Source organism: Corylus avellana, chromosome 1 (genome assembly GCF_965113065.1).
Source record: "Corylus avellana chromosome 1, dhCorAvel1.hap1.2, whole genome shotgun sequence".
Classification (NCBI taxonomy): domain Eukaryota; kingdom Viridiplantae; phylum Streptophyta; class Magnoliopsida; order Fagales; family Betulaceae; genus Corylus; species Corylus avellana.
In genome coordinates, this window is record NC_142490.1 from 9,735,931 (window position 1) to 9,758,310 (window position 22,380).

Consider the following 22,380-nt stretch of genomic DNA (forward strand, 5'->3'; position numbering starts at 1 on the left):
AATATTTAAACATTATGTCATGTGAGTCATTTTCTTGGTCGCTACAATACTTTTCCTTCCAATTATTGAGTTTGATTTCTCGATACTCTATTTGGTGTTTGGGAATGGTGTAAATTGGAAGTCAAAAGCCGTTTTGACTTTCAAACATTGGAATCACAAGAAAAGAAGAGAAGGAAGAGGGAGTGTAGTCTCCTTAACTCAATATAAGATGTAAAAAACTTGGCCATCTAAAACATGTACTGTGCTCATAATAGTGACAAAGTAAATCAAAAGCATTCACCCTCTATTATCCTAGACAATATGGTGGGATTTCAAAAGTTTGAATATATTAGAGGCAATTCACATTGTTTTAGTATAGGGCTGAAGTAAACCAAGAGCATTTTCCCACCATTGTCCTGAAAGAGAGATTCTGTTAGTTTTGTTGCTCATTGCTTCCATGGAAGTTAGGCCAGAAAGATTTCTGATTTCTCCGTAATATATAGCATGAAATTGAAAGGTCCCAAAAAAGGAGTTGAACAAAAAATAAAAATCTAGAAGATGGGTCATGCGTTCAATAGGATTATAAATATTACATGACATTTTTTTTTTTTTTTTTATTTCATTCATACAGGGGAGGGGGCCAATACAACTCATTGTCCCCTCTAGGCTCTAACCCACCCCAGATCATTCTTACAACAACCCACCCACGTGGACGCTTCAAAGCTTGCTACAACTCAAATTACAGATGAAGGCATTTGCATGGGATCCGATCCACTGATTATATAAGTAGTCGGACAAACAACAACAACTATATACACCTCTCATTATCCAATACACACACACACACCACATAAACAGTACAGTTATTTCTCCTACTCCCCATCCCAACCTTAATTTCCAAATTCTGCTTTCTCCCCTCACCTCCCATGTCTCCTCCATTTTTACCGATGGGAATGTCTCCTCCATGACAATCCCACTGACTAGGGCCTCTTCACCATCAACACCAGCCAGCCAAAGAGGCAAAACACAATCTTCCGCGCGTCCGGGTGGCTCAATTTGCATAGGACACGAGAGGTTCACCGCCGTTGGTGGCACATCTGGCAGATGGCGGCCGACTTGACATTTGAAAAGGTGCAATGTTCACAGGACCAGCGGCCAGAATCATCAATATTTCTGCTGGAACTACTTGATCTGGTGGATGTCGTTCCCTTTCCCCTCCCACCTCTCCCCTTACTGCTCCCGCCTCCCAAGCTCTTTGCGCTTGCTGTCCTGCTGCAGGCACCATGAGAATCCACATCTGATAGACCATTCTCTAGAGCTCGGACTAAATTCTCAAAGTAGTTCCGAGTCACACTGTTGCCATTGGAATCACAAGACTATCAGTAACAGGAGGAGCCACAATATTGAGTCAGTCATATGCGTAGTAGAAAGGATAAGTGAAAAGTGAAAATCGGCCTCTAAAAAGTTAATAGGTTCTTCATTCTGCAGAAGGTTATGTACGAGCTAAGCTATGAAGGGTTTTTGACTGACAAGTTAGTATGAGAGATGAGTTCAGAAACCAGGCCTAAAAATACAACGCTAATGTGGCTTACCACCTAGACCAGGGGGCATTTTCAGACACCAAGTTGGACTTTTCTGAGTGATAAAAAAATTACTTGATTTATCTAACACCACTAATACGTTCACCCTCTCGGTATCTTACTATGAATTTTCCAATATCTTTGAGTTCAACAGAATCCTGAATTACGTTAATTATTAATTGAGCCAACTTATCCAAACATAAAATCTCTAGTGAAATTTTCTGTAGGAAGTCACCTGGTCAGTCCAGCAAGCTTTGTGCGGAACTCATTGAAATCCTTTGATGGACCCTCTGCATTGAGGTAAACTTGTAGCTCCTTCTCTGCACATTGATGAAGTCGCTCCAACCCAGACTCAGCCTCACCTGCATGAGAAACAGATTTCAAATGGAACAAAGCAGGCCAAGATACAATGTCTGATTCAAGCTAGTGGAAAAGACATACCTTGCAAGTACTCAAAGAACTGTCTCTTGGCATGTTCATGATCTGGTAAATAATATCCATACGCATATGTCCATTTGAGAACTCGTCTACATTCAACTATCTGCATACACAGCATATTTGATAAGGAAGATAAGCATACCTTCTATCATGCAATGCAGAACTTCTGATTTACCTGTAGCCAGGCCTCTGTTATGAACTTTAGCTGTGACTCGGGTTGGCACTGAATGTCGCTCAGCTTCTCAAGCTACAAAATAAATGGACATAAACACTCTTCACAACTAGGAAAAACAAAGAATGATTACAAAATCAAAGATTGATTGACTCAGGCAACAAACACTCTTCAGCTTCTCAACCAAACCCCACCCCCCCCTCCCCCCCCCCCCCAAAAAAAAAAGAAAAAAAAAACACAAACACAAAAAAGAACACCAATCCTATACTGCATAATGGAAATTAAGCTTCACAGAAGCGTTTAATATTGTATATAAATCATATCTAATCAGGGAAAAAATATCATAAATGGATGTGGACATATTTGAAGAATTGAGTTGTTTAATAAAGGAAAACCGAAGCTTAAGGGGAGGGGTGGAGAAGCTGAGAGGGCGCAGAGTCTTTCTTGACTCATTCACACTTGTTTTAAGAAAATATAAAGACCTGAATTTAAAGCAATAAACTTAAGTTACACAGGCCTTCTAAATACATTGAAGAAAAATGTCACAGGGTACACCAGTTCTGGGATAGGTCTTACCACTCATTTTTCCCAAAACTTGACCTTACTTTGAGAATAACTCTAAGAAAAAATTGGCTTTTAAAAATTATTTAACTGGATATTAATCTTGGATTTTTATTTATTTATTTTTTATTTTCTTTTAAGAGTAATCGAGATATCACTAAGAGCATAAGGTGCCCAAGGAGTATACATGAAAAGCCATCTAACTAGTAGGAACAAAAAGAACAAGAAAATCAGGAAAAATAATCACCAAAGGAGAAACTAAAGCAGTTGTCCAATATTGGAATTTGTTTTAAATCATGTTAATTACACAATGATTAGTTACCAACCAATGGACATCTGAAATATATTGCTGTAACATCTCCACACGGATGTTAGATGCAGATTCCAATAAATTGACATCCCAATAAATCAACCATACAAGTATCACTAGCCAACAAATTGATGGTTAGAAGTTTTGCTTACATGCACAGTTTGCATTTGCTGCAGATCTGCGAGTGCTTTTTGCCTAGACTGCAATGAGGACAGAAAAGTGATTAACGAGTTAATTTTTATTCTGCTAAAAAAAAAAAAAAAAAAAAAAGGAGAAACAGAAAGCTATCAACTGTAAAAACTAAAACATGTTAATGTCATGAAAATAAAGTCATACCAAAATTTTCACCCTTTTCGTTCATACACTAGTATTTATAGGAGTAGATACAATGTTGTAGATTTATGACATCTCATATTGATGAGGTCAATTGCAGTGGCATGAGACCGCCATGGACTCCGCACTGTTGCAAACAACACTTTTTTTTTTTCTTTTTTCTTTTTTCAAATCCTAGGATCTTATACCATATTAATAACATCTACTAAAAATGCAAGACCCAATTAATTCTTGTCATTCCGCATCACATCTAAGCAAAAAAGATTATAGTTTTGACTGCCTAACTTCAACCAAAAGTTCGTCTAAGAGCATTCCCAGCAACTTGCCTTTGATTTTCACCAAATTTGAGGAATCAAACTACTTTTTACTTCCCTATCTATCTAAATACACTTCTGATAAGTGCCAAAATATTCATATTTTAGCCCTTAATTTACACTTGTTAATTTTTTAGCCTTGTTATGTTGTGCTATTTTATTTTCTTTTTGTATTTTTTGTGTTTTTGTAGGTCATGGAAGAAAATAAAGCGTTTCCGGAAAAGTTCCAAGCTTAAAGGGCAAATTAGGAAGACCCAAAAGATATAGTTAAGCTTAACAAATCATAAAAAAAGACCTATATAATGTGGTTAAGTTTAATCAAATAAAGGAAATGATTAAATCAGAATTTCTCTAATTGGAGTTAAAATCAGATTAAATTCAAATTTGGATTTTGCACATGTCTCGGTATTTTGACTATAACTTTCAGCTCAAGTATCCAATTGAGGTGATTCAAGCGGCATTGAAAAGCTAACTCAAAATTCTACAAATCCTAATTCGGACTTCTGCTATGCCAAAATCGTCCGGCAATAAAAGAACGCAAATCTAGACGAATCCTATTCCGATTTGTACTAGGGTTACTTCCTAATTGGACTAGGAGGCTGGACTCCGAATTTCCTAGGATTACTAGGGCTTCTAGGACTCTCCTAAACCCTATAAATAAACCTCTAAGCCTCACAATTTAATACACAATTTAGGAGACACAATTCCATACACAATCTCTAGGAGAAGAATTTGCGGCCCTTCAAGAAGCATTTTTCCAGGTTTATTCTTTTCCTATTTATTTTATTATGAAGATGTTTAGCATCAAACTTATATGTAACTAAATACTTTAGTAGGACTAGAATGAAGCCCTAATCATGTCTCTTTAATATTTCAATATTGGCGCATTTGTAATAATCATATTGTGATGCTTAACTTGATTATTTCCTGTTTTATTGAATTCCTCATATGAATATGCCTAATCAACATATGCATGTGGTATGGATTAGTTATTTAAGTCAATTTGGAAAATCAAGTCTTGAGCTTAATAAAGTGACAAAAGATACTTTTGTGAGTTCTTGGAGTAATCAACATGGGGAACCGGGAGTATACACCCATACCCTAGGCCTAATTTGTTTGTCGATTTTCACAGATTTATGCTTTCTTAAAGAACAACTTAGTATATACCCACACTAAATCCTTTGAGAAAGAAAAGAATTAGAATATACACACATGCCTAATTCGTTGCTTAGGTTCAAGGCCAAGGCAAGTTGGGAGGACATCTTGGAGAAGTATGCCAAAAGGCTGGCCCCGTGGAAACGTTGTATTTGTCTAAGGGGGGAGGATTACTCTCATCAAGAGCACCTTATCCAATCTTTCCACTTATTTTTTGTCTCTGTTTCCTATCCTTGCATCTGTGGCGAAGCGTATGGAGAAGATTCAACGTGATTTCTTATGGGGTGGGATTAATAATAAGTTTAAGTTCCATTTGGTCAGTTAGAACAAGGTATGTTCTTCGATCTCTGAGGCAGGTTTAGGAATTTGCGTTTGATGAATAAAGCTTTGTTGGGGAAATGGTTATGGAGATTTGCTCATGAGAAAGAGGCTTGGTGGAGGAAGATCCTGGTGGCTAAGTATGGTGCGGTTTGGGGTGGTTGGCGTTCTAGGGATCCCAGTGGTTCGCATGGGGCGGGGTTATGGAAGCACATTTGCAAGGGGTGGAGGTCGTTCCAATGTCACATTAGATTTGTCCCTGGACTTGGGGTCCAATATCAGGTTTTGGAAGGATATCTGGTGTGATGACATGTCTCTCAAAGATGCTTTTCCTGGACTCTTCAATATTGCCACTATAAGGATGCATCTATTGCGGATAATAGGGAGTGTCTAAATGGCTTTGTGCAATAGAATGTTTCCTTCATTCACAGAGTTTATGATTGGGAAGTGGAGGCCTTGGCCTCTTTTTACACGCTCTTGTATTCACATTTGATGAGTAGGGTAGGGGAGGATAGGATGTGGTGGATCTCTTCTCGTAAAGGAATTTGAGGTAAGATCTTTTTACAGGATCCTTGCTTCTAAAGATCCCATCCCTTTCCCTTGGAAAAGTATTTGGCGCACTAAGGTTCCTTCGAGAGTGGCTTTTTTTGCTTGGACGGCCGCGCTTGGGAAGACTCTAACCTTGAATAATGTTCGGAAGAGAGGTATTGTTGTGATAAACCGTTGTTGCATGTGTGAATGGATGGGGAGTCAGCTGATCATCTCTTTCTTCATTATGGGGTTGCGCGTATCCAGTGGAATGCCATTTTCTCTCGGTTTGGTTTGTGTTGGGTGATGCCTAGTAGTGTCAGGGAGTTGTATACTTCTTGGTGGGCGGGTGGCAAATCTCGTAGTGCTATTGTGTGGAAGATGGTTCCTCTTTGCCTTATGTGGTGCATCTGGATTGAGAAATGCTAGATGTTTCGAGGACTCGTCTAGGAACATTGAGAACCTTATCCACTTCTTCTTGTACACCCTTTTCACTTGGACTGTTGACTGGCTAGCACCCTTAGTGATCAACTTCTCTGACTTTCTTTTTATGTTCTCTTCTTCTTTTTCTTTTTGTTAGTCGCTCTCTTCTATACTCCCTGTCTACTAGGATTGCGCCCCTCTGCGCTTTTGATTAATATTTCTTTACTTAAAAAAAAAAAAAAACATTTCCTCATATCATTTTAAAATATTATTTTTCACCTATACTTTTTCTCTCGTCTTCTGCAAGCTCCTACCTCTCCAATGGAAAACTCAATAAAATAGAACATCCAACCAAACAAACCAATTTCTATAAAAATAAAGCTTCAATTGAGGAAGGGGGGTGAAATTTCTATAAAAATCAAAATCAAGGTTCAACGGGTGGTCCTTCCCCCTTTGGGGTTTAGTCCTTCATCTTCTTTGGTGGTCTTCTTTGATCTCTCGCTCTCTCCCTCCCGGAACAAGTTTTCCTCCAAACTTGGTTAGAGGAATTTCTTCCAACTCAGTCTATAAAAATGACATGCGTCATTTGAACGTGTGATATGCACATGTTTTTTAATAGTAAGGACAAATTTTAAATAAATAATATTAAAAACTTACGTGCATCTCACATGTTATTAAAAAAATGGACACGTCATTTTTATAGACTGGGTTGAAGGAAGTTCCTCCAACCCAGTTTGGAGGAAAACTCTGTCCCTCCCACACTGTCTTGTCTCTTTCTCACAGTCCTCTCTTCCCAGTCTTCTCTCTTTAGCAAGCTAAGGTAGCTCTTCACCCCACTTATCAAAAAAAAAAAAAGTTAGCTCTTCACCCCATACCTTAAAACCAATCACATCTACAATCCAAAAATAATAGACTCGGTTGATATCTTTACCTAAAGATATATAAAAAAGTGGCAAAGCCGTCTGTACAGTAACTTTTATTTGATAAGTGGCGAATTACAGTTCTACCCTTCATTATTTGACTGATCCTTTCAATTGGTGAGAAATAAATGATTTTATTTCGGTTTGTTTTGTCTTTTCATCCAAAATCTGCACTAGCGTCTAGAATGTAAACTCACGCTCGATTTTTGTTTTTACTGTTGTCCTTCATCTTCAATCTTCTTCCCTTATTTCATCCTCTCCCTTTTCTTCTGAGCAGCCACGCCAAGAGAGAGAGAGAGAGAGAGAGAGAGACGATCTAAGAGAAAGAGAAAGAGAAAGAGAGAGAGAGAACACAAGTCTGATAGAGAGAGTTGAGAGATAGAGTTTTCGAGTCTGAGGTGTTGATGGCTGCTGGTGCCATCCCATAGCAACTCTAGCCACCGATCGACGAATGAGAGGAAAACCAATGTGTAGGAAGAAAGCTCGAGACAAGGTAAGGATTTTTCCCCGTTCTGATTTGAGATGTAAATTTAGGGTTTATATGGAGATTTACATTGTAGTTTAAATTGAGTTGATTTATAAAGGTTTGGAGGTTAAGCTTGCTGTCGGACGATTATTGTTGGTATCGACGAGGTGTTTAAGAAAAGATTACATTTTTTCTCCATAGTTCACATTTTTTCTTGCTTAATATTTCAATTTTTGGCCTCTGTTTCTGAGTAATTTATTGATCGTTGATTTTGGTCTTTGGGTTTTTGACTCCCTTGATTAGTTTTTTAGAGTTTATGGTGGAATTTTTTGCAATTCCAAACTTTGTGGAGTTGTTAATTACAACTCTTTCCCAACAGCTATCCCTTGTTCGGCTCAAGCTTAGTGAGAAAGAGATTAGCCGATAGAGGAGAAGAACAATGAGATATGATTCAGCTAGAATGGTTCGTTTTGTGTTATATAATGTTAAAGTATAAAACATATGTGAAACTTTTTTTGTTCTCCAGAGTTCAAGTTTCTTCTTTTTGTATTTCAATTTTGTTTTGGGTTTGATTTGTTGTTATGCGGATAAGGTTCTGAACATCACAAATGTTGGTTCTGTTTTTAATTTTTTAATTTTTTCCTATTTTCTTTGGCACGATGTGTTTTGATTTTGGTATGTAAGATTGGATCTTTTAGCAATTTGGTTGTAATTGGTGTGATTTGTTGTAAATTTATCTAAAATAAATGTTTTTGTTGATCTGGGTCTCGTGAGGACATCATTTTCAGACCTGTTCTGTTCATGTAATGTTTTTCTAATGCATGCTATGAGGGATGGAGCTTTGCAATCTAAATGAATTGGTGTATGCTTCTTTTGTTTTTATTGGCAATTCCTCTATTCACATTTGTTTTGTTGGGAATTTTGAGTTTCTCATCGGGGTCCTCATTTTTGTTGTTAATAATTGATTTCTATGTCAACACTAGACACATCAGCCTTGTTTGTTAACCCCCTCCCCTTCCCCCGTTAGAATGAGAATAATGTTTGGTATAGAAAAGTGAAAAAGTGAAATTGAAAAGTGGAAAAATTTTGTTTTGTAGTGATTTTTTTATTTGAATAGTAGTAACAAGTGAATGATGTAATATAAAAAGTGAAAAGTTAGAATATTTTGATGTTGATTTTTTTGGAAAAAGGAAGTGAATAGTATTGAGGGGAGAGGAAAGTGTTTAACAAACATAACCATCATTTTATAGCCTTCTTCTTTGACTTGGATATGTTTGACGCCCTATATGATTTAGTTTTGGTTTATGTCATGGCGATGGTACACTATCATGGTGTTTTTTAGCCTATTAATATAACCAACGATGCACTGGGCAGGTTTAAAAGAAGGGAACATTCGTGGACATATTGCATTGCAGTGGCACACACTTTATTATCTTTGTCAAGCACTCCTATTAAGTAACTCATTTCTTAATTATATTGTCATAGCGCATTGACTTGTGTCTGGCTTGATAAACGCAATTTGTTCAATTTGTTTCTATTTGTAAGTGAATTTTCTTCTACAATTGAATTGTTGGATTGTTGACTTATCAGCTTCCACTTTCCTTGCTAGGCTTGATTCTTTCCCACATTGGTTTGATATCTTAGTTGTAGATGAGTCGTCCTCATGGTCTGTGTAAGCTATGATATCTTGATATGGACGAATTTTGATACAGAAAATCAAATATTTTCTGTTCTTGTTGAATTTTTAATGTAAGTACTAAAACAATATCAATCATAAAAAATCATTTGTGTTAAATATTCGCTCTTATTCAGTTGAGTTTCTTTATTATTAATTTCTCTTATAATTATTCGTTAGTGGTTGAGTTCAAATTGTGTCTGTGCTATTTGGATTTTGATTTTTGATTGTTTCCTAGCATTAGACCATCTTTAGCAACTCTCATGTATAATAATCTTTTTTTTATTCTCCTTATCATAAATAAATGTATTATTTACATGCTTTATTCTACTTTTTTTTCTAGGTTCACATAAAATTTTTAAGTCTCCAATCATTATCGGCCATATCATCTCCATTCGCTTTGTTACCTTTTAAGGTAAATTTGCTTAAAGCCTCTTTTTTATAATTAGTAAACCTTGTTTTTACCGTTTTAGTTTGAACTTGAATTTTCTACAAACCCTATGATCTCTGTTTGATTTTTTTTTCTCTTTAGTGTGAAACGTTAATCTATGATCGTTTTGGTAGTCTTCGGCAACAAAGGAGAGCGACTTGCCTATGAGCCCTCAATTATTTCTCTCACATGTGATTATTGTAATGTGATTGTGAATCTTAGGATCTAGCTTTAATTGAAAGCGTGGGCTTGATTATTGTTTCGATTAAATATACTAGAAATCAAAGTAGGGGAATACGTGTAGCTGATTTTTGCTAATGACTTGGCTTATCCATTGTGCTTGTTTCTTTTGTTTCGTTAGACATTTAATTTTGATTTGGTATTTGTGTAGAGTATTATTATCTTATTACAGAGTGTAGGGATAAATAGAAAGACCTGCTGGCTCTTTGTGGCCATTATGGAATAATTTTAGTGTTGAATGATGGTGATCTCTTAGCTCGTGGGTATTCTTATTCTTGAGACGGGCTACCTTATTGCAATTTCAAAATGATTTCCAACTTGGTGCTGAGTAATAATGTGCTCTCCTAGCTGCTAACATGTTCATTTTAAAATGTCGAAAATCTTAGTTTGGCGAGTTGTTAATAGAGCAAAAAGATGCCATATGTTTTTTCTATCACAATTATAGTGATACATTACACAAGGAAACAAGTAGTAATGTATTGAAAAAGCTTAAATCAAACTGTATAGTTAAGAGAGTGCAGAGAAGCAGTGACGAACATGGGAGCACTGCAGAGGTTGAGATTTTCAAGCTTAAGATTAAGATGGTGAATTGAGGTCCTAGCTGCGAAGGAGCGAGAGATCCAGAAAATGGAACGATTGGCTATGTCTCTTTCGAGGTGGAGGAGATCTACGTCCAGATGACGAAGAACGGACGAAAAAGAAGAATAGAGATGACGTTGCGTGAAAACATGTGAGAGGAGAGAGCTTACGTTTTTTTTTTCTATTTTAATAAGCACAAGGATCTCTGCAAAGGGAATCTGTTGTGGGTGACTTTTTGCGACTTTTTTCGGAATTTTCTCTCAATTTAGGGAAGGAAACCACTTATAAGGACACTGTTGGGAATGCTCTAAAACCACTAAAAAGTATGAAGTCCAAACTCCAAAAATCACCATATTGAAAATTGCTAACAGCTGACAATAGCATTTCCCAAATAGATTTCTACCAAGGCAATGGCAATGAAATCAGTTCTTTCTCATAATTAAATGGAGACAAAAGCAACAAATCAAGCACCTAACTTACCTTCTTCAGATGCTAAGGAAAAAATACATTTAATTTCACAACACCAAGAAAATGAAAATGAAAATTTCTGATACTGGTCATTTTAGAAACTGAGCATTGAAAGCACAATGATAAGAATCATGTCAATATTGATTCAATTTGATATATTAGTACACATACCGATTGGTTTGTTGCCCATCTTTCATAATAATGAGTATACCTCTCTAGGGAGTTCTTGGCCATCTCCCTTCGCTTCTCAGCCTCATCATACTGCAAGCAACAGTAGTAAAAAAATTGATGAAGCATTCACTAAATGTCCTTGATGATAATGTCACAACATTATGCAAATAGCATGACGATTTTTATTTTTATTTTAAAAAAGACTATTAGTATACCACTCCTTCTTGCTTTGCTGTTTCGTAACGGTTACACGCATAAAAGCCACCTGTCCTCTCACCATGGTCTGACCATGCTCCAAGGCAAAGCCTGCAAGCATATATTATGCATACGTAAATGCATTATTAGAGAGAGAGAGAGAGAGAGAGAGAGAGAGCACATATGCATAAAGAAGAATATAAGGTTAACAAAGCACTCTAGCGGCAGAAGATCCTGAAAATAAAGCACCTCCATTTTTATTGAGTACATAATGACACCCAAAAAAAATCACAAATCAACAAAATTTGGGTTTCCAGCATACAAGTGACGTCTACGTAGAAAAGAAGATTTAACATAGAAACTACCATCTACGATGCACAATTTGAAATCTAGTGTTTCTGAGAAATTATGTACAGAACCAAGACTAGAGAATGATCGTGATTAGGACAAGTCTATGAGCTTACCAGCAAAACTCAAATTTACAAGGTGGTGTGCATGTGATATGCATACAGCCTTGGTTTTTCTCAATCGGCCGCTTGCACTTTGGACAGGGTTTGGAATTAGCCAATATCCTGAAATTTATCACAGGTAAATAGCTCAGCACCATCTAGGGGAAAAAATATATTAATAACCAAATCTCTCTTAAAGCCACCCTTTTATGAGATACCGATGCATTTAACAACAGGTGATTCAGCCTTCCCAAGGTGAGGCAAAACATTGGCACAAAAAGAAATATTACAAAAAAATAACAAAGAAAAAACCTCAAGAGATTTGAAATACGTTCAACCTATCACTGATCCAAAACCCCATGTTTCCAGGATTTTCATCTTTTCTTTTAAATGGACTCAGAAATTGTACACCCACAAAAAATTGATATTACATACTGTTAAAACAATAAAAAAAAATACATAGAACAAATTAGTCTTGGATCCAACTATTAACAATTAAATGATGAGAAATACTACTTCATTTGTAAAGAATCGCCAGCATTTGACTTTCCTTTTGTGTCCTTAACATAGTTCCTATTTAAGTTACTCCTGTCAATGAATGGTGTTCTTCAGCTCATCTCCAAATGGTGAAGATTTTATTTACTGTGAACCAATCTTGGGTATCACAATGATGAATTATAAATAAATTATACTTAAACAGCTATCCCGTGCCTATAATCTTGGTATCAATTGTTATCTTATTAACAATTGCCATATGCCTTGTATGGAGGCAGATTAGTTGTTTGAACAGAACCTCCCTCATGACTTATGCGGTGCATTTGATTTGAAGAGGAACAGGAGAGCATTTGATCGTGTGGTACAATCAATGGGCAAAATGAAGTGGGATTTTCTTAAAGTTTTCTTCCAAACGCTCTTGGAAACTAAATAAAAGAAAAAGGGTCTCGGTCCATTCTTCATTTGACTCTTCCACATTCTTTCTCAATTTTTTAATTTCTCAAAGTTTTAGATCTTGACTTGTATATATTTCTTTTTATTTTTTTCAGGGTGTCCACTTTGTAGTTAACACCCCCTTTTTCAGGATTTTTAACATACTTCATTACTTATCAAAAAAAAAAAAAAAAACCACGACACATTTATAGAGAATGACATGGAGATTTGCTCAGTCATACAGTTCTCGAGGCAATGCCTGGGCTATGACTATTCATCCTTTCAGGTATAAATGTGGCCACCTTATCCTGACATACAAGGTTTATTCTGATCCAAAATTCTGTAGCCCAAAGGAAGACACCCTAGCATTTAATTACTTCCGTCTCCAGTTTTAGTATCTTCCTTTCGCCAACAATTTAAAAATAAATCAAAATGACAGGAAAAGGCTTAAGATGATATGACTTTGTTCCATTACCAATTCATATTTTCAGATTCGGCACTATTCTTCAGTATCCACTTTGCCACAGTACCACAATCAACTGGGCGATGAGCTTCCTCAGTACACTACAAAGTCAAATTCCAATTATGAAGAGTGCCAAAAACACAAATTAAAAAAAAAAAAAAAAAAACCAATATAGAGCTAACTAACATAAACAACTTACATAGAACTTATATTCCAGCAAAAGGTTACCAAAGATATTCCAAGTAAAAGAGCTAACTAATAAATCAACTCAAAGACACTTACATTCCAGCAAAAGCTGTATGAGCAGCGACAAGTAACATCATAGCTTCCACTGCCTACAATAAAATCCACAGCATAATCGCAGCCAGGAGCCGGACACCACTTGGTCTACAAAATAACCCATAATATGACCAGTGTGAATAAAAAAAGTAAACAAAGCCCTTGATTTAAGAAAAAATTGGGGCAAACTTAATGTTTCTAAGCCAAGTCACAACTTACAACCATAATTAATATAAGAGAGTAATAATTACATGCAAAATAAATGAATAACCAGAGCCAAAAAAAAAAATTTCAATTGAGACTTATTCATCATCAGAATTCCGGTTCCAATAACAATTTAAATTAAATGAACATAAATCGAAGCAAACTCTGTGAGCACAGTCTCAAGAACAAAGCTTTATTTAGAGATAAATAAAGAACGAACGCACAAGAGCACAACTCAAGTACACACGGAGTATACAAGAGGGACACCCAATTAGGGAGAAGAGGAAAAACACAAATCTCGAAAATTCTTGATATTTAGAGATATAATTGCGATACTGATTCTAGATTACTCCCGTCACCTACTGAGTGTCTTAACATTCTTGTTTGTTCCAAGAAGTGTTTCCCATAACAGAAGGTCAAAACTCAAAAGTCTAAAGGTTTACTTTTTGTCGCTGTTCCTCTCTGTAGGTGTATCCTTTATCAAAGGTCCAAGCACCAATTTTCATCAGTTCCAAATTTAAAATTTTTTTTTATAAGTAAAGTTTTTATGAATTTTTCATATGAGTTCCAAATTTAAAATTACCTTCCTATTGTCTTTAATTTAAAAATACTCCTCAATATGATTAATCGTAATGTCCCTAGGTCAGGTTCCATGTCTCAATTAATCTACCCAAAAAACAGAAATAAGAAACAAAAGGCATATAATTATATCATTGGAAGATCTTTGTAGAATATAAAAAGTACTAGTTGCACATTGGATTTATTGGAGATACAAGGGACACCTATGCATCAGTTCCAAATTTAAAATTACCTTCCTATTGTCTTCAATATAAGATCTGATGAAGTAGCGAGAATACTTCTCCTTGTCTTCATGAGAAGTTAACAATTTAATCATATCTTGACCAACAGCAGCACCACAAGATGGATCCGGGCATCGCAACATCAAACATCCAGGACCATCATTAATGGCTGTGCCAATATAACCTGAAGAGGAAAACGAAAGGATGAAAAAAAAAAATCCACATCAATCCAACCAGAAGTTAAGCTCCAATTGAAGCAAGAAATAACAAGGTTGAAAAAGACATGAACCAAACATTGGATATGAATTCCCCAAGATGTATCAAATTATTAGCTGGAATAAGTAAAATATAAACAGTTGATATAATCATAAATCATAATATATATTATTGTATATAAAATATGAAGGTTTCATCTACTAACTGTTTTTTTAGATAAGTAATCGAAATATCATTATAAGCGCAGTGCATAAACCAAGTATGCAGGAAGTATACAAGAGAAACGCCAATCTAGAAGGAACTCAATGTTATACCTCCGTGCCATAGACATCAAAGGTTCTGGAATCCATAAATACTAATAGTTAAGACAAATGATAATAAAAATAAAATTAGGGTACTAAGAGCACAGTTCTCCCTTGAAAACCCTCCCCCCCCCAAAACAAATTATAAGCTAGAATAAGTAAAATATAAACAGTTGATAATCATAAATCATAATACATATTATTGTGTATAACATATGAAGTTTTCATCTACTAACTTTTTTTCTTTAAGATAAATAATCGAAATATCATTATAAGCGCAAAGCGTAACCCAAGTATACAAGAGAAATGCCAATCTAGAAGAAACTCAATGTTATACCTCTACGCCATAGACATCAAAGGTTCTGGAATCCATAAATACTAATAGTTAAAACTTAAGACAAATGATAATAAAACTAAAATTAGGGTAATAAGAACACAGTTCTCCCTTGAAAACCCTCCCCTACACCCCCCCCAACCTACAAGGGGCTTTCTCTCTAGCATTTCGGTGGGGGCAAGGAATAATGATACACTTTATGGGCCTACTTGTCCCAGCCCTTTCTTCATATTTGGGCCTCCCTTAAAGGCCAAATTTATTTGGGATACAATTATTGAGAACAGAGAGAAGATTAATGGGGTGGAAAAGACTATCTATCCAAGCGCAGTCGGTTAACGTTGATCAATACGCTTTCCAACTTGCCTACTTATTACCTATCTCTATTCCCTATCCCGGTCGGCATTGCTAATCGGATAGAAAATCTGCATAGGAATTTCTTGTGGGGTGGGTTTGGATAACGAGTCTATGTTCCATCTTGTTAATTAAAAGAGGGTTTGTACTCCCCTTAGCTTTGGAGGTTTGGGAATTAGGAGTTTGCTCACCTTCAATCATGCTTTGTTGGAAAAGTGGTAATGGAGGTATGTTGTGGAGAGAGGCTTTTTGGTGACAGGCTGTGGATAAAAAATATGATAGTTGGTGGGTGAATGATGCTCTATAGTTGTCATTGGGCGAATGTATGGAAATATATGATCAGGATGCCTTCTATCGAGGTGGGTGATGGCTTTCAGACCAAGTTTTGGCATGACATTTGGTGTGGTGATCATCATCTGAAGGACTCCTTTCTGGAGTTATTTTGCATTGCAAGGGATAGGGATGCTCGAACCATATGTTGCCTCACAATGACGTTGCATTGGCATAATCAGATTGGTAAATGATTGGGAGGTGGAGTATGTTTCTTCTCTTTTCAATGCTCTATATTATGTTAGGAGGAGTCGGAGTGTGGAAGATAAGTGGGGTTGGGTCCCCTCCAAAAGACAATCTTTTTTAGTCAAAACATTTTACAAAAGCTCTCATTCCCAATGTTGACAACTCTTTTCCTTGGAAGAATAACTAGAGGCTCCTTTGAGGGTGGCATTCTTCACATAAACAACGTCATTAGGAAAATTCAAACTATGGATAATCTTCGCAAGCGTCACTTCAAAGTGATAGATTGGTGGTGTATGTGCAAAAAGAGTGGGGAAACTCTTGATCACCTCTTCTTCATTGTGACTTTGCGAGAGGCTTGTGGGTTTTAGTTTTTAAGATGTTTAGTGTAGAGTAAGTAATGCCTAGTCGGGTAGTGGAGCTCCTGCACATTAAAAGAGAAGGTCTAACTGAAGGATTTGAATGTTATTTGGAATGTAATCCCTTTTTGTCGAATGCGGCGTATTTGGTGAGAAAGGAATATTTAAAGTTTCGACGATCGTGAGAAGATGAGCTAGGATCTACAGCTTTGTTTCCTCAAATCCCTTTATGAGTTGATCTCCGCTTGCGCCATTATTAATGTCTCTAGCTTTGTAGATTTTTGTGCTCTCTTTCCTTGTTCTTGATCTTGTGGGATGTTTTTCTCTTATATACGTCATGTGTACTTGGGTTGCACCACTTGCGCTAATAAACTTGCTTTACTTACCAAAATAAATAAGTTGACTGCCATCAATAATATTCAAACTTGCTAATATCATTTCACACCTCTTCACCGTGAAATTCCAAACAACGATTAGTATTTGAGAAGCTCCTAGCAAGAGTCCAACACTAAAAAAAAAAAAAAAGAATATGTGCTAATTCTGCTCTAAATCTTATTTCCAATGCATTTGACCCTCTTATAATTATCAATCACGGTGGATTGCAAAATTATTGCCTATTCAAAATTATAAATAAACTGAACTTCTCTTCAACTTCCGTAATAAAAAAAATAAATAAATAAAAACTTGTAGATTTTTTATATGAAAATGAAGGCCATTTAGGCATTTTTCAATTGAACAATTAAATTTTGATATGATCTTTACGAAAGAACCCTGCCAAACTTTGAAAGTAATGAAGACAGGGAAAACACAAGGGAGAGCTGAAGAAAACGGGGGAAATGTTATTTGGTAGAGTTCAAAGAGAAACCTAATTGGCAATAGTGGTCATGTAAACAAAAAGTCCATGTAAGAAGTAATACTGTTGGAAAAAAGAAACCTACTAGTTTAGGTTTTAGATATACAGTAATTAAATTTATTAATATCTTTTAATATCTCTCTCCAAATACATCACATTAAACACAATTGAGCCAATCTCCAAACTTCCAAAGTGTTACCATGCCCCACCTGACCTCCCCAATTCACCAACAGCTCTCTAACCCTTATAGGCATAACCCAATCAACATCAAACAGATTGAAAAGTGAGCTCCATAAATCTCTTACTACTTCACAATGAAGAAGGTAGTCAATGGATTCCCCACTCTTTTTTTTTTTTTGATAAGTAATGTTATATAAAACAAAAAAAAGCGCAAAGCGCCCCTAAGTACACAAGAAAGGGAACCCAGCGCTATCACTCGTGCGCCTTGCCTTTCCTTCGCCGATTGGATGTGTACGAAAATTATAATAGGATCAAGTGTAGGAAAGTTATCATGATGTTGGTAACTAAATCTGGTTGGGTATCTCTACCAAGCAAAATACTGGACTCATGGGAAGAAGCAACAATCATCCCACTATTTTCCATATTTTTTTACTGAATTATATAGAGTGATATTCCAGTGGAACAAACCTGCCCAGCATGAATTGCAAAAGGGATGACCACAAGCAACCGCATGAATTTTATCACAAGGATAGGTATCAAAGCATATCCCACAAGGCAGCTGTCAATACAAGAAAATGTAACGGAAGAATGTTAGGCATACATAATTATAAAAAGAATAAACAAAGTAGTCAGCATCCCAGCTTTCAAGCAAAATGTCGAAAATCTCAATTAATGTAGTAAAGTATGGACTGCTTACCTCTCTAGCATTTGGATATTCAATAACAGGTCTCTCCAGTAAGCCAACAGCCCTTCTAACCTTCTCTTCATCTGCAAACCACTCATCATGCACTTTACTGACGCTCCTGCAAATACATAGGAGAAATAAACTCTTCAGAACATCAAGGCACCACAATACCTCATAACCTAGGGCCTATCAGATACAAACAATATACACAGACCAAGCTAGGTCAGTATAATAAGTAAACTGAAGCCCAAGCCTTTTTTTTTTTTCTTTTCTTTTTTGATTTTCACTTGCACATATTCAGAATTAAAAGCCTATCAGATACAAACAAGCTAGGTCAGTATAATAAGTAAACTGAAGCCCAAGCTTTTTTTTTTCCCTTCTCTTTTTTGTTTTTTTACATGCACATATTCAGAATTAAAAGCAGTTTGTCAGGACAAATGTACTTATAATGTTCTTCCAAAAGAAGTAAGAAGCTTATTAGATAAGATAGGACTTCATAATAGTCAAAGAATTTTACCAATTGTAGTATCGGAGCAGCATGCTTGCTGCAACTTTTGAAATGGAAAGCACCGTGGATATCCTCATGATATCATCCTCTTGTCGTTGATGAATATCCGCTTCGTTCAAAATGGTATAGTTTTGCTAAGACAAGAAACCAGGCACACTTAGGATGAATATTACAAAAATTACAGAAATGCAACCAAAAGACTCATTTCCTTTTACTCGACTATGCATGCATATGCATAAGTGTGTGCTTGTAGTGGAAAACCTGGTGTTTATAAACAATCCAATAGCAGGAGAACATAATATTTATGATGAAAACGAAAAGAATTAAAAATCATGAGTCACACACATAAACATGCAAAAAACAAGTTCTTTATCCACTTTAGTGGATGAATCCCCATAATTACAAAGATGTTCAACTACCTTTCTAACTTCCATGTACAAGAGTCCCAAAAGTTAACTATATCAATGACTGTAGAGTTTACATGCACAAAAATTTCATATAACCTGATTCCACAAAAGGGGGGCAGGGAGTGGGCATATTACCACATAGTAAAAATTATTTAGAACCTTATATCACTAAGACTGCCAGAAAAGCGTTTACATATTTCACATAAAAATACAGATTGCTACTTATTGAAAAAAAAAAAAAAAAAAAAAAAAAAAAGAAAGAAGAAGAGAAAAAAGACAGATCACCTGGATACCACTTTAGAAAAGTAACCACTTGCAATCTAGGGAAATTCCATGAACATCCATGTGTCACAATTATGTCCAAGAACAACATTATATGCAATAGAACGGTTCTATTTCAAACTTTGCATCATTCAGTATTCAATAAAACGTCCCGTGTATGTGGGTTGCGCCCCTCTGCGCTCTTTTATATCATAATTACTTATCCAAAAAAAAGTATTCAATAAAACGTCTCCAAATTTCCCAGTCCTCTATTGTTAAATTGCTGAGACTACCTCAAATTAACCACGTCCAAATTCAAAGAAATCTCACGTATTCACATTAAAATAAATAAATAAACTTTTTACTTTATCAAAGGCAACACCCACCAGATCAAATTCATTGACATATCACAATTCTCCAGTCTTACTTATACTCTGATAAACTGTCCCTATTAACCCAATAACAAAATCAACATCAATTAACATTACAATAGCAATAAAAGGCTCATATTTCTTAAAAAAAAAAAAAAAAACCTAGGTATCCATGTGATTCAATCTAACAATAACTTTATAACACTACCCCCTAATAACCCAATTAATATTACCAACACAACAACATAAGAATCACCTCCAGTTTTCAATTAACTGCAAAGAAAGGAACAATGTCCAACTGTTAGCAATGCCCAAAAAAATCAAAGTTCAACCAGTAGTCGTTGAATCTATGCATTGTTTAACACTATCGATATGTGCAATACCCAATTCACCCAAATTGACATTACCACTGAGAACTAGGCTCCAAATTATTAACCTACTCATCCAAAACAAAAATTTTTTGTAACAACCAACTAGCCCAATACCAAAATCAATCAGAATTAACATCAACTCAGAAGAGGGGGGGTCGGGGAGCTTAAAATTTCTGATGATCCTGACAAAAATCCAATGCCAAAATCAAGCAGAATTAACATTTTCACTATGATAAACTCAAAACTATCATAACCCCAACTAAACCCAATAATCAAACGCAAGCGAGTTTACATTACTACAGAAAAAGAAAAAGCAACCAGAATTAACATTATAACAACAAAGAAACTCAAGTTTCTCATAACTCCAATTACACCCAATAACCAAAATCAAGCAGAACTAACATTACTGCAACAGAAACGCTCAAATATTCTGGTAACAACTATTAACCCAACACCGGAATCGAGCAGTATTAACATTTCCACAACACAAAAGCTCAAAAATTCTTATAACCCCTATTATCCCCAATTATCAAAATCAATCACCGCTAACATTAGCAGACCCAAAAACCCAAAAATTTCTGAAAAGCTTAAAAAACAAAACCAATACCCAAAATCAAGCAGAATTAACATTACCACAACAAAAGAGCTCAAAAATATTATAAGCCCAATTATGAAAACGAAAACCACTAGCATTCCCACAACAAAAAGAACAAAGCCTCAAATTTCCAACAAACTAAGCCACCTGGTGCCGGTGCGATGCGATGTCGTCGGAATCGTCTGAATCGTTGTCGATGAACTCGTAATCGGCGACGTCAGCGTCATCACTGTCGAAAGCGAAGGCGTTGGCGGTGCCATCGTCGTCGCCGCCGCTGTAGAAATCGTCGTCATCATTATCGACCGAGACGGCGTCATGCTCCTCATCATCGTGGGCGTCGTGCATGTCGAACTCGTCCTCCGATTCCATATCAGCTAGCTCTACAGCTTCAGCTAGGGATTTCAGAGCAAAGGAAATGGAACTTGAAACCCTAGAAATTGGGTGCTTTTGGAGGTCACAGTGGAGGGATGGGGTGGGAATGAAATTTTGTGGGAAGAGGAGGGGTGAAATGGAGAGAGAAGTGGAAATTAGGAAGTGGTGGATTCAGCTTTGATGAGAGAAATGAGGGAATTTGATGAGGAAAAATGTGTGTGAGAGAGAAAGACAGAAAGGAGGCCTTTTAGAAGAGAGAGAGAGAGAGATGATATGAAATGATTTGATTACTTGAAATTATTGTAATTTTATTTTGTAATTAAATGATCTTAACCCAAAAAAAAAAAAAACGAGATTGCCATTTTAATCAATGAGATGGTTTGTGCAAATGTGGGATCTTGAACATCTCCAGTCCAAAATGACTGGAGAATATCCAGTTTGTAAGAAGAAATTTTAGAGCCACAAATGAAAAATAATAATAAAATATTATTTCATATAAAAACAATAAAATAATAAAAAATAAGGGGTAGACCACCCCAGTTGGGGGCAGAGGGTGGCTTTGGCCACCCCAGACCCGTGGTCGAAGGTACCCCATGGCCCTTGGGGTGGTTCACCCTTGCCCAGCCCTTGGGGAGCCACCCCCAACTTAAATGGGGTGGTCCAACCACTTCCTATGGTTAAGATGGGGTGGTCAATCACCCTTTATTATTTTATTATTTTATTTTATTTTATTTTTAATATAAAATAATATTTTTTATTAGTAGAACAATTGTTTTATTTGTAGCTCTAAAATTTTTAATAAAAAATTATAACCATGAACTAAATATTTTTCGGTCCATTTTAAATTAAAGAGTATCATATTCCGCAAACGTGTGTGTTCACCATTAACAGGAAAAAAAGGATACCTTTTAGGGGATGGAGGGAGTGAGGAAATGGTGGTAAAATATGAATTGGAAAACAGATGCATGGGTGTTCCTTTTCCACTTTTTTTTTTTTTCAACTTGTTTTCCATTTTCAGTCAGGTTCTTCTCCTTTTCCTTTTTTCATGTGCTGAAAAGGACTTAAACCAATAACACAATTGACTACTTGTCCATCTAAGAATATTTTTCCTTTCCCTTTTTTTTTTTTTAACGTAAGGAAACTTCACAAAACCTTCACAACCTTTTACTACTTTTTTAAGTTCAAAAATTCTCAATTAAAGGTATTAAACTTTTTATTACTCTATTCTATTAGAATTTTTCGTTAAATCTTATCAAAATTCTTAAAATACCCATATTTTTTATTATAAAAAAAAAACAAAATAAAAAATAGATATTCTAGGCATT

At 35.9% G+C, this 22,380-nt stretch overlaps 1 protein-coding gene across 1 annotated transcript; it reads right to left on the reverse strand.

Annotated features, from left to right (window-relative positions):
• Positions 1-718: 718 nt before the first annotated feature.
• Positions 719-21,303, reverse strand: ARI8 (IBR domain-containing protein). Its single transcript, XM_059581781.2, has 15 exons — positions 20,831-21,303; positions 18,688-18,812; positions 18,183-18,288; positions 17,954-18,044; positions 14,389-14,561; positions 13,377-13,481; positions 13,107-13,195; positions 11,720-11,827; positions 11,276-11,366; positions 11,061-11,150; positions 3,193-3,240; positions 2,173-2,244; positions 2,001-2,100; positions 1,795-1,921; positions 719-1,332 (listed from the first exon to the last, which is right to left on the reverse strand). The coding sequence occupies exons 1-15, from the start codon at positions 21,050-21,052 to the stop codon at positions 1,056-1,058; spliced, it is 1,824 nt and encodes a 607-aa protein (XP_059437764.1). The 5' UTR covers positions 21,053-21,303; the 3' UTR covers positions 719-1,055.
• Positions 21,304-22,380: the final 1,077 nt, after the last annotated feature.